Source organism: Coffea arabica, chromosome 2c (assembly GCF_036785885.1).
Source record: "Coffea arabica cultivar ET-39 chromosome 2c, Coffea Arabica ET-39 HiFi, whole genome shotgun sequence".
NCBI classification, from domain to species: Eukaryota; Viridiplantae; Streptophyta; class Magnoliopsida; order Gentianales; family Rubiaceae; genus Coffea; species Coffea arabica.
The window spans coordinates 61,229,794-61,243,010 of record NC_092312.1 but is presented as its reverse complement, the minus strand read 5'-3'; the positions used below and the strand labels follow the sequence as shown (position 1 = coordinate 61,243,010).

The following is a 13,217-nucleotide window of genomic DNA, read 5'->3' as shown; positions in this document are numbered from 1 at the left end:
CTACTACTGCAGAGACTCCCGCTCGATGATATCTTGGGCAAGTTTGGGATTCAATCGCCATCAAAATGCTTCTGCTGCCGTATGGCAACGGTGGAATCTATTGAGCATATTTTTGCATCGAGACAACTTGCAAGGGAGATTTGGGGTTTCTTTGGAGCCGTTTGTGGAATAGGTTTGCCTAGGGGTCAGTTGCGTGACAGAGCGATGGCTTGGTGGTTGTCCAAGCAGTCGGAGGTCCAAAAATAGCTTGTGGTCTCTATTCTCCCGAGTTTCATCTGTTGGCACATATGGAAGGTGAGAAATAAAGTGCTTTAGGAAGGGATCAGATTGTCGTCTGGAGATATTTGTCATGGCATTTTCCAGGATGTCGCTATGGCGGTTGCGGACAAGTTTAACAAGGGAAGTTTCCCACCGACTTTTGGTCAGTTTTTTGAAAATCTTTCCCAACCCTCATCCCCGCTTCAGTGTAGGCTTGTCCGATGGCAGGCAGCAGGTACGGGGATAGTGACACTTAATATCGACGGGTGTTCTAAGGGTAACCCAGGAACGAGTGGCGGGGGTGGTGTATTCCGGGCCTCAGATGGTCAAGCTTTGGTAGGATATTCAGTTTTCCTGGGGGTCGGTACGAGTTTGCGTGCTGAGGTATTGGCTCTGTTAGCGGATCTCCGATTTTGCGGTCAGAAAGGCTTTACACAGGTTCGAGTACAGTCCGACTCGTTGGTGTTAGTAGGCATATTACAACGCAGATTTCAATGTCCGTGACAGATTCGTAGGGAAGTATTTCAAATATGGCAACTGGCTGAGGGTCCAGGACAATTTTCTCACTACTTTAGAGAAGCAAACACGGTGGCAGACATACTCGCTAATGAAGGTCTATTGCACCCACTTGACCCAATTAGGGTTTATGATCAACCAAGTCGCCTACCACAGCTGGCAACAGGGGCAGTCAGGTTGGATAAATTAGGTCTTCCCTCTCTCCGATTTCTTAAAAAACCTTCTGCGTAATTGGCCTAGGCTCCGTTTATTGTAGTAGAATAATCAGGAAAGGGCAATTCTAAGATAGATGCGAGGGGAAATTCGCATGGACGGGAGATGGTGCACTCGTACTAGTTACTTGATAGCATGTGATATTTTTCTTGAATTTGGGTTTGTTGGCAGGGAGATTCGTCGATTTATAAGGGGAAATTCTGTCAAAATTTTCTTAAAATAAATAAAATACTTATGTTTGTGCTAAAAAAAACTCCCTATTCTCATACTCAACCTCTATATTAGCAAATATATCCATATTATGAGAATGGTTTATTCATTCTCATAAAAGTGCTAATTTAAAACTTGCACCAAAAACAAAAGAGAATGAATTTAAAAATCAAGCTAATAAGAACCCTAAAATCATTGGAATAAAACACTAAATTAACAATCAAGAACTATATCATAAAAAAGCAATGAAATTTGTACCTTGATTTTGAATCAATCTTACATCAATTCAAATAGTGAATTCAAACCTTTCTGTGGACAAAGGTTGCAAACATGCATAGAATTTACTTTACTTAATCATAAGACTAGTAATCTAGAACAATGAATTAAAGAAATAATTCATACCTATGGGCATAGAAATATCTCTTAATTGACTGTCTAATTTACCATCTTATGTCAATTAATCTCATTAAAATAATTACCTCCCTGTGGGGCCAGATAACTATCTCAATGAATTAATTGCAACTAGATATAGATGTCATTGTTTTAATTTCTTTAATCACTCAGCAATATGTGAAAAAGAAATACAAAATTTCTCCAAACACTAATATACTTAAGATGTTATGGCTACTCCTAAGTATATAGCATTATAAGAAAAATTATCAACTAGTCAATATGTTGACTAAACATTCATAACTTCAATCACCAAACTGTATGTGATGAAAAACTTTTCTCATCAAATATTTGGGATGCTGTGGCTACTCCCAAATATATAATGTAAAAGTGAAATTCTTAGCATGACATCTTGTTTTTTGTCAACAGTCAAAAAAACTTTATGTTGATTGAATTTCATTGAATTTTCCTGTACTTTATAATCACTTAATCTTATGTGATTAAAGTTATTTACACCGTATATTTGTGATGTTATGGCTACTTCCAAATATACGATGCAAGAAAATTTCTAATGAAAATTCATAGAAAATAAGTAGTCAACTTGTTGACTAGAAATCCTTGATTTTAATCACTAAACTATATGTGATCAAAATTATAGTACACCAATGTTTCAGATGCTATGACTACTCAAAAACATAAAGTGTGCTAGACTTTATAAGGATATTAAAGTAGTCAAAAATATGTATTTTGACAAAGAATTTCATAATTTCCTTTTTTTTTAACCACCAGCCTTTATATGATTAAAATTCTTCATGGATCAAATAATTGAGATGCAAGACACACTTCATAAAGTAAATTCTCTGAAATTTAAATGTAATCAACCACATTAATGTTGACATTATAATATGAGATAAATGAACATAAGTGTAGTGCACAAAATACTACATAATTCCAAATAACAACAGGAACGTAGAGGCAAGCTCATATTGAAATTATGCCTTTAGATATTTATCTCATAATAAGATAGCAGAGATTCAATAAACCTGCAAATCCATTCATATAAAGTCAACCAATTATCTTGCATAGATTAATATGATATTAATCCTTTGATTGTTGAATATAACAACTCTTTATGTGTTTCTCGAATTGTTATATTGCATTGATAACAACAATCAATACATATAACCCTTACAATCACAAATATCTAAGTCCAAGAAACATTCAAATTACTTGCAATCATACCAGATTATTGGAGGAAATCTGGATGAATTGCATAACCAAATAAGATATCATATAAATGATACATTTAGCTAACTGAAGTCCCATGAGTTCTCTCTGTGGATTTTTTCTTGCGTCTTGCAAGTCTTAGTCTTTCCTAGGTTTTTGAGCCCCTCGAAACCTAGTGAAAGTTTAGTCTCTGTCTTCCATTTTCTTTTCTCAATCCCAGACCCCTAGGCCGCCGCCATACTTCTTCTTCATGGCTTGTCTCCCTCTTTTTTGCTCTGAGTCTCTATTTCTATTCCTTTCAGCTTTTTTATCTCTTTACTAATTTTTCCTTTGCTTTTGCAGTGTAGTCTCGTAGTTAGTGTGTGGTTTTATCTCTGCTTTCCCTTGGCTCAATGCGTTTCCGCATTTCATAATTCCACGATGGCTAAAGACTTGGAAAAACTGTGCGTGTCCTTGTCTATTCAGGAAGGTGAATCTAGCCGAGTTGTGCTCCCTCTCTTATCACAATCTGCCATGCAACTTAATAGCTCTCTATACCTTCTTGGTATTATCTCCATGAGACCCGTTAACATGGAAGCCTTGGCAATTACGGTAAAAGGAGTTTGGAGGCCTCCGCATGGTATGTCCCATACCATAATTGGTGATAATATTGCCCTTTTTCGTTTCTTTCACCGAGCAGACAAAACCCGTGTGTTACTTGGCTCACCATGGTCGTTTGACCAGAAGTTGCTCATCCTTCCTGACTATCAAGGAGACGTCCCTCCTAGCAAAATTCCCTTCTCCCATTGTTGCTTTTGGGTCCAGGTTTTTAATGTCCCACTGGATTTGATGTCCATTGAATCTGTAAAAGTCATTGGTGAATGCCTGGGCTCCTTCGTTGATGTTGATACAGATGCCGACGGTTTGCCATGGGGTAAATATATTCGCATCCGTGTCTCTCTAGATATTACTCAGCTGCTGCGACGAATGATGCTGATCTCGCATGGAGGGGAAGAGCTTAGACTGCTGCTGCAATATGAAAGGATCCTAAACATCTGTTTCTATTGTGGTCGCTTTGGCCATGGCGATCGAGAGTGCGAGTACTGCCTTTCAAACCCGGCTGCTGATAAGAGGGACCTTCCATTCAAAGCTTGGGCAAAATTCAACAGTGGTGCCCTTTCGTCCACTCGTGTGAAAACGACGGAGAAGCTGTCCAGTAAAGTAAGAGCTAGCACAGCGGGAGGAGATGTCCAACAGGATCGAGGAAAGAATGACCAAGATGCGCACAATTCTTGTGACGAGAATGCAACATTATCCTCGCTGGTGAATCAGGAACCAAACATTACGAGCGGGGATAAGGACCTGACTTTAAACAAGTCTCTGCAATCAACTCCTAATCATGTTGAGAATGCAACAACTATTGTCATTGTTGCAGACAAGGACACAATCTTTAATTCTAACACCGTATGCAAGAAGGGACATAGCCTTATTCGGGAAATGTTGGAGGATATTTCAAGCACTGTGCTCATTGATGATGGACCTGACCAAGGCTCTCTTCTGCATTGTCCAGCCGTGGCCTCCTTAGATGCCCACTTGAGTAGCCAGTTCCTTGTTTTGGTTCCCCTGCAAGTCAACAACTCACAACGTCGAACCTGGAAGTGAAGGCAAGCTTCTGCTCCTCGGGTAACCCCTTCTAAGTCTAAGACTAGCAACCCTAGGAAAAGGACATCACTTTTGCTGATAGCTTCCAATTCGCTTTCAAAGAAACACAAGCTGCTGGATGAAGCTGATTCCATGGCCACTTCCGAAGAGCTGATTTGCATTGACAACACTATAACGGCGAAGACTTGCTCCTCTAGCCAGTCCCGTCAAGGCCAATGACTATTATCAGCTAGAACTGCCGAGGGCTTGGGAACCCTCGGACAGTTCATGAAGTCTGTGACATAGCCAGACAAAAAGTTCCCAAAATTTTGTTTCTTTGTGAAACTAAATGTACAAGTAGAGTGGTTGAAAGGCTAAAGTCAAAAATTAACTTCTTTGGTATCTCCGTTGATGCTGATGGTCGCTCTGGTGGGCTTGCCCTTCTTTGGGCTAAAAATATCGATATCTCAATTCTAAGTTTTTTCCATCGATATATTGATGCAGTTGTCCGAGTTAATCCCGACATGCAACCTTGGCGAATAACTGGTGTATATGGTGAGGCAAACACATCTCTTAGGCGCGAGGCATGGGCTAAGTTTAGGACCTTAAAACATTGTTCACGGCTGCCCTAGCTTTGTTTAGTGGACTTCAATGAAATATTGGATCCAGATGAGTTCGAAGGAAGCGGCCCTCGGCCACAATGGCAAATTGATCAATTTCGAGATGCACTCGCTTATTGTGACCTCTCCGATCTTGGTTTTGATGGCTATAGATATACCTGGTTTCAAAACGCTAGTTCCCACCTTGCAGCTAAAGCCCGCCTTGATCGTGCTTGTGCCAACCCTGCTTGGTGCTTAATGTTCCCATGGTCTTTTATGCAACACTTGTTTTCCCATGTGTCTGACCATAGCCCTATCATGGTAGCAGCAAAAGATCGACCCTCTGATTTTTCTACAAGAAGAAGACGTCCTTTTCGCTTCGAAGTCATGTGGCTAAAATCTGATGATTGTGCTCGTGTTATCCAACGTTAATGGAATTCTAGCAAGGATGTTCCCCAAAATCTTAATGACTGCAAGCTGGGCTTGATGCACTGAAGCAAAGCTTCATTTGGTAATGTCAAAATGGAGATGAAGTAGCTCAAGGAGCAAATCGATATCTTTCAACAAGGTCCTATATCGGATGCTTCAAAAGTTGAAGCAGGGAATCTTATGCAAAAGCTTAATGAGCCTCTGGATATAGAGGACATGAAATGGAAGTAGCGGGCTAAGCAGCATTGGTATAAATCTGGGGACAGGAACACCTCCTTCTTCCATGCCTATGCATCCAAAAGACGTGATACTAACGCAATTAAAGGTCTTTATAATCCTTGATCATTTTGGCAAACCTTTTGCCCATTCAAATCAGTCAGAGAGGGATTTACAAATTGTCTTGGAACGTATCCGAGCCAAGGTAACACCAGAGATGAATAGACACCTTATTGAGACTTTCACGACAAAAGAGGTAACAAAAGCACTCTCCCAAATGCATCCTTACAAATCCCCTGGTCCTGACGGCTTTAGCCCTATCTTTTTTCAGAAATTTTGGAATATTATTAGTCCTGATATTACTCATTTTGTCTTAATGTTTTTGAATAATGGGGTCTTTGATAGACTGATTAATTTTACGCACATCGTATTAATTCTAAAATGCAAAAATCCTAGCCATATCTCCCAATTCAGGCCAATTAGTCTTGGCAATGTTATATACAAACTTTTCTCTAAAGTGCTTGCAAATAGGATTAAGTCTTTTTTATCGAACATTATTTCTGCATCCCAGACTACTTTCATCCTAGGACGGTTAATTACTGATAATGTTTTAGTTTCATATGAATTGCATCACTTCATTAAATCTAAGTATAGAGGGGGAGACGGCTTGATGTCTATCAAGTTAGACATGAGTAAGGCTTTTGACAGAGTCGAATGGAAATTCCTTATTCGAGTAATGCATGCTCTAGGCTTTGATGCCCGATTTGTCTCTCAGATCCATAAATGCATTTCTTCAGTCTTCTTTTCATTCATTTTCAATGGGGTCCAGGTTGGGTCTTTACTCCCACAAAGGGGACTCAGGCAAGGTGATTCTCTTTCACCTTATCTATTTATTATATGTGGAGAGGCCTTTTCTTGTCTCCTGTAGGAATTCTCAAGATGTGGAAAGTTGAAAGGAATCGCAATCAAAGCACAACCTCTGTCAATATCGCACGTCTTGTTTGCTGACGATACCCCTCTTTTTGGAAGAGCCTCTTTGGAGGAAGCTGCCACCTTCCATCAGGTCATCCAACTATACGAAAGAGCTTCTGGGCAGTGTGTCAACTTTGACAAATCTACAATTACTTTTAGTCCCAATGCAGTACAGGATATTAGAACTACAATTTCCCAACTCCTACATGTGCCAATAATTGAATCGCACGAGAAATATTTGGGACTCCTATCAGTGATTGGGAGGTCCAAATCTCAAGTTTTTGCATCTATAAAGGATCGTGTCTGGCAGCGTTTCCAGGGCTGGAAGTGCTGTTCTTGGGCGGGTAAGGAAGTACTGCTCAAAGCTGTCATCCAAGCCATTCCTATGTATACTATGTCATGTTTTCTCCTCCCTGACAACATCCTAAGAGACATCCAATCCATGGCTACCGACTTTTGGTGGGGTGGTCAAACGGAGACGCACAAAACACATTGGGTCAACTGGAATAGATTATGTATTCCCAAGAATTAAGGTGGATTAGGCTTTCGGAACATGAAAACTTTCGACTATGCTATGCTGGGGAAACAAGCTTGGAGGATTCTTACTACACCAACATCCCTTCTTCATCGTGTACTCAAAGCTAAATATTTTCCCACGACAGATTTTCTCTACGCGAGGTTGGGATACCATCCTTCATTCACATGGAAAGGAATTCTTGAAGGTCGGAAAGCCCTAAACATTGGTTGCAGACTACAAGTTGGTTCAGGAAGCTCTATTCGTATTTGGCATGATCGTTGGCTACCCCATCCTAAATCTTTTCGTATCTACTCTCTACCTCGAGTGTTGGGTTATCACGCTTGTGTTGCAGACCTTATCCAGCAAGATCTCCGCAGCTGGAACATAGCCTTGATCGATGAAATATTCTGGAAAGAGGAAGCTTCTTTGATTAAGAGCTTGCCTCTTTCCAAATATTTGACGAAAGACAGATGGCTTTGGCACTATACAAAGGATGGAAAGTTCTCGGTTCGAAGTGTTTATCATGCAATAAAGGATTTAGACATCCTTGATGTTGGTCAGACGGCGCAAGCGTCCTCTAGTTCTGGTAACAATGCAGTTTGGAAGAAGATCTGATCACTTGATGTCCCAAACAAGAAGAAGCACTTCCTTTGGCGTATTTGTCACAATCCTCTACCTACACCAGACAATCTCCAAAAACGAAGGACACCTGTGGAGAACAATTGTTCGGTGTGCAATGGACCATCTACTGACTTATCCCATCTTCTTTTCGAATGTCCAATCTTGGTTCAAATATGGCGCTTAGCTTACTGGCGAGGAAAATCCGAGCATGTTGTCAATCCTTTGCAGCTGCTTAGGTAAATGAGATTCTTGGGACCTTACCACCTAAAGATTACGAGGATTTTGCTGTTCTCAGTTATGAAATCTGGGGCAACAGAAACAATGCTTTCTTTAATGGTATGATTCGGGACCCCTTAACTTTGTTTAGCTATGCTCTTAATAGTCAGACAGCCTTTTGAGAGGCTAACCTCCAACCTACACCTATCCCGTCACCAAGGCCTTCTTCATTTTGGTCTCCACCGCTCGCTCCCCACTTCAAAATCAACTTTGATGCCTCTATATCAACAATTCACTGTGTTGTTGGGATTGGTGTGGTTATTCGTGATTGTGATGGCCAGTTCATTGCCGGCTTATCCAAGAAAATCCCAATCCAACTAGTGTAGACCTGGCAGAGGCTCTTGCTGCAAGGGAAGCGGTATCGTTGGCTGGAACTTTGATGATCCGAAGCTTCATACTTGAAGGGGACGCGTCCTTAGTTGTTAAGCAGATTTGTAGCTCAGACGAGGTCCTCTCTGACCTCGGCACTATTATAGAGGACATTCGTCTTTCCTTGCTTGACCTACACATTTTGAATGTAGTCTGAACTCCTAGAGAAGCAAATAGGGTTGCACACAGTTTAGCACAGTTCGCTAGATCATCCAACCTACTTGACTCTCTCTAGAACTCTTCCCCCCCCCCCCGGCTTTTGTTAAACAGTTGGTGATGGACGATATCCAGCAATCTAATTAATACAACCTCTATTACTTTTTTCAAAATATAAATGATACATATACATAGGATTAGTCAATAAATCTCAATTATTGAGAAAATGGACCATAGATCACATGGCAAATTAAATTCGATTCGTTCAAACTTGATACAAATCTCTAAAACTTTTATCAGATTATGAAATTATAAACTGAACAACATGGTTAGAACTTGGCTCTGATACCACATGTTAGACTAACTATGTACATGTGAATGTACTACGCAACGGAAATCTAAATACACTTACCTCTAACCATTGTTGCCAAGTACAAGTTGATCTCTTCTTGTGTCTTTGACTCCTTCTTGTCTATTCTAACAAAATCAAAATGTGTAGAAGAAGGAAAAGTAGAAAGAGAATTTAGAGTAAGGATCTTCTAACCTATGCCTAACCCCAAAAGTGTATAATTGATAGAATACTACAGACTATTTATAGGTTTGGCTAGGGACCCTTATTAGAAAATACAAATTTCTCTAGGATTTTTTTCCATCAAGGAAATCTTGTCATTCATAACTGAAGATAATATCTTCTGACTAATTGATTGATTTGATTGATTAATTGATTGAATAAGATATCAATTAACAAAGATATCAATCAATCATTAACAAATGAGAGATACTAATTAATTATTGACAAATGTCAATCAATTAGTCAGAATATTAATCACCAATCATTATCTAATGGGAGATGCTAATTAATTATTGACAAAATGTCAATCAATTAATTATGATATCAATCACTTTAGAATCAATAATTTGGGTTATAATTGCCTCAAAAGAAGCAAGTCTTACACATTCTTCATGGCATTCAATTGTTATTATGATTTTGTAGAGTTAGTTTTGTTGCCTCCATTTGTTATGTTTGGAGAATAAAAAAAACTTAGAGTAGCTCTTGTTTACTCTTGATGTGATATGTGATTAGATTTTAAAGGATTTGAGAGGCATTGTTGTTGGTTGAAAGAATGTGACAAACTTAGTTGTAAACTACACCTTAGTTTCTAAGTTATACTTGTATTTTTTAAAGGTAATTGGCTTTTGGTTTTCCTAGTTATACTTTTTATTTAAAAAGTATGATTTTCTAAATTTGTAAGGGCCCTTCTCTTGAGTACTCTTCTTGATGATCAATAAATATTTAGCTAATTTACAAAATAAAGAGCTACCTTTTTCTCCATGTCTTTGACAAGTATATATTTTACGTGTTTTAAGTGTATTTTATTAGTTAGTTTTGGTGTGTTTTAACTACTTTTATAGCTAATTAATTAGGAATATAGTGAAAGTATGCATTTTGTGGTTTAAAGTGTGAAAATTGCATTTCTATAGATTTTAATGGTGAAAACTTCATGTTTTTGTAAATTCAATAATTCAATCATCAAAGGGAGTGAATTGAGAATATATTTGATTGAATATTGATGATTTCAAGTAGTTTAAAGAAGACATGAAGTGCAAAAGAGGAAATGCAATCAAGAACAAAAGAAGAAAAGTTTCACAGCTATTACACCTTGTGGTATTTTGGTTATATCTTGAGTTACAAGCATTGGATTGAGGTGAATTTTATACCATTTTGAATCTAAGAGATAGATCTACATTTGGTATCAAGACATCAAAGTCCAGTTCAGTCGTTTTCTCAGCCAAAAAGGCGAAATACAGAAGTGCAATTTTAGGGTCGAAAGCTAAAACAAGGTTCTGACCAGTCAAGGATTTTTTGGTCATTTCATGGTCCACAGAGCTCCAAATTGGATGATTCTTGATGCATTGGAAATATAACTCAAAGGGTTACAACTTTAATGTTTTACACAAGAGTTAGTTCAGCCTCTAACATTGAGAAAATATCAGTTGAAATTGGACAAAAAAACAAAGCAAGGATGAATTCTGTCCAGAAAAGTGCAAACCTGCAAAGAGTAAAAGGAGGGTCAAAACAAGGGCACAGGCCACGTTTTCTACCCGCGTTTTAGTGGATTTTGGCTATAACTTGCTCTGTAACTTGTGCTCTTTTCATACAACTTTTTTAACCAATTTTTCTGCAAAGATTCAGGCTGGAAATGATCAGATGATACATGGAAATTTTGAGAAGCAAACTTAGAGAGTTTCAATAGTCAAAAATAACAACTAGAAACAACTTATTTGGCTTTTGAATCCTCTATATATAGAAGCCTTTGGAGGACATTTTGAAAACTTTGGAAGGCTAGAGAAACTCACCAAAAATATAGTTTTCACTAGAGTTTCCTTAGTTCATTAGTTAAGGTAGTATAGTTTAGTTAGGCTAGTTTATCTACTCTTGTATTTTGGCTAGATTAGGATGAAGATGGAGATGAAGAAGGAGAGGTTGAAACTCATGTGACAAGGGTTATCTCTTTATCTTTTGTATTGGATTCTTAAATATGGTTAATATGCAAGTTTTGGATTTTGTTTTCATGTTTAGTTAAAGTTAATGCCTAGAGTTATGGATGAACTTTCTACATCTTGTTAGTGATGTTTACTTGGTTATTTAATGATATTATTTTGAGTAAATTATTTATTACTTTTGTTTTTTTAATCATAATTAACCAGCCATTAGTTATGATTATCTAAAAGTGTTAAGTTTGCAATAAGAATTGAAATTTAACACTAGTTCAAGGAAGTGATAAATCTAGGGAGTATACTCACGAGAGTAGAGGTGCATCTACGTGGCTCTAGTGACTTGTTCATGTAATTTCCTAGAAGAAATGAGCTTGTAGTTAATTTCATAACCACAAAAGTAGGTATGGTTTAACTACAAGTATAGTTGATTCACTACGAGAGTAGGTTTCACATACATTAGAAAATTATACCATAACTAGCCAAGATAATAGCATTTACTTAATCAGTAATCTCATTTACAAGAGTAATAAGGAATTTCTTATCTCTACGAGCTTTCTAATACTAATTTTCATTACTTTTATATTTATTGTAATCTAGATAATAAAGGAGTTCGAAAAACACCGGTAATTACAATCTTCCCTGTGGGATCAACCCTTAATACCCTATACTCGCTCACGATTCGTATACATGCGATAAATCGCGTGTGGGGTATTTAGGATTTATAAATGTAAAACTTGATTGTGCAATGAGCAAATTGTATATGTATACCTCGCACAAATCAGTCTTCAATATATTCAATAAGAGAGATAATTTAATTCACTAAAGGCACCTTTTCACTACTTGAATAAAACACATGAACTACCTTATTAACAACATAGAGAATATACTAACTAATTGTGTTCATCACTTTTGCATAATGTCCACAATTAGGAAAATAACTTGCTTCTATAGGTACCTTGCAAATTTTAATTGAATATACGCATCTATCATTGATTCAAAGAGCTATGGCTCTCTAATAGGCCTTTAAGATTATCTTGTTAGGTTGAAACTTCTCAAATCACAACCTTGTGCAGTTTTAAAATTTTTTCAGGTGTTGATTGCTTTTTTTCTGGAAATGGTAGAAGTTTTTTAGGTGTTGATGGATGGTTAAAAAGTTAAATTTGATCTAGTTGCCCAATAAACCATATTAACTCAAAACAGATTATTGGAAAGGGAAAAAAAGATTCTTCACACACGTAATTATCATCCGCTTTCTGATTGACGAATATAAGAAAAGTGAAACTCTAAACATTGCTGAATACAAGCGTAGATTTGCCTCTTTGAATGCAATATTGGAGAAAGCTCAGAGTCATTACAACACAAGGGATTCTCGAATTGCCTAGCATGAATGAAAATGCTGAATTCTTTTACCAAAGGACCGAGAGTTTGTCCAAACTGAGAGTGGAAAGTGATGCTTCACATTTTGAGATTGAAGCATTTAGGGTATCCTTGTAGTTTCTGTAGATCACTTAGTCTACTGACCATGTTCACCGATGTAGCAAAAAAGATTTTCAGTTCGCAAATGAAATTTTGTTTGATGTGTTGCACATAAGAAGCAAAATGTGATTAAAGAAATCTTTTCAATTCTCGCTATAGAATTATTGGTTAATATTTTCTCTGATGTTGTCTAAGGCACAAGCCAAGGATTTCAATTAACACTTAACAGAAGAGATGGGAAATCCTGATCAAGTCATGAAAGTGGTACTTCATAGCCATTTTTTTTCTAGTTTTATAGTTGTTTTAGGAAATGTTAGGAGGAAAAACTTCCAAATGGCTATATTAACTCTTTATGGATGTACTCCTTCCTTAACTTGCTGGAATTATGGCGTTCTTCAATTCTTTAACAAATGTTCTTGTATATCTTAATCACTTAAAATATTTATTATTGACATAGCAAGCTATGACTCTGTTATAGTCCTCCAAAATATTCTTGAAAGATTGAAATTTTTTTCTTAACATGCCCCTAGCTAGTAGTTGTTGGTGGGTGGTAAAAAAAATCTAAGGTTTTCTAGTTGCCCAAATTGGTAGAATTAAGTTTTTAAAATACTAGAATTTAAAAAAAAAAAAAGAAAGATGTGCATTGAATTTTC

The 13,217-nt window shown here is 37.4% G+C and overlaps 1 protein-coding gene across 1 annotated transcript; it reads left to right on the top strand.

Moving 5' to 3' along the window:
• The first annotated feature begins 372 nt into the window (after positions 1–372).
• LOC140035723 (uncharacterized) lies at positions 373–5,465 on the top strand. Its single transcript, XM_072077068.1, has 4 exons — positions 373–696; positions 3,157–4,397; positions 4,796–4,989; positions 5,104–5,465. The coding sequence occupies exons 1-4, from the start codon at positions 373–375 to the stop codon at positions 5,463–5,465; spliced, it is 2,121 nt and encodes a 706-aa protein (XP_071933169.1).
• The last annotated feature ends 7,752 nt before the right edge of the window (positions 5,466–13,217 follow it).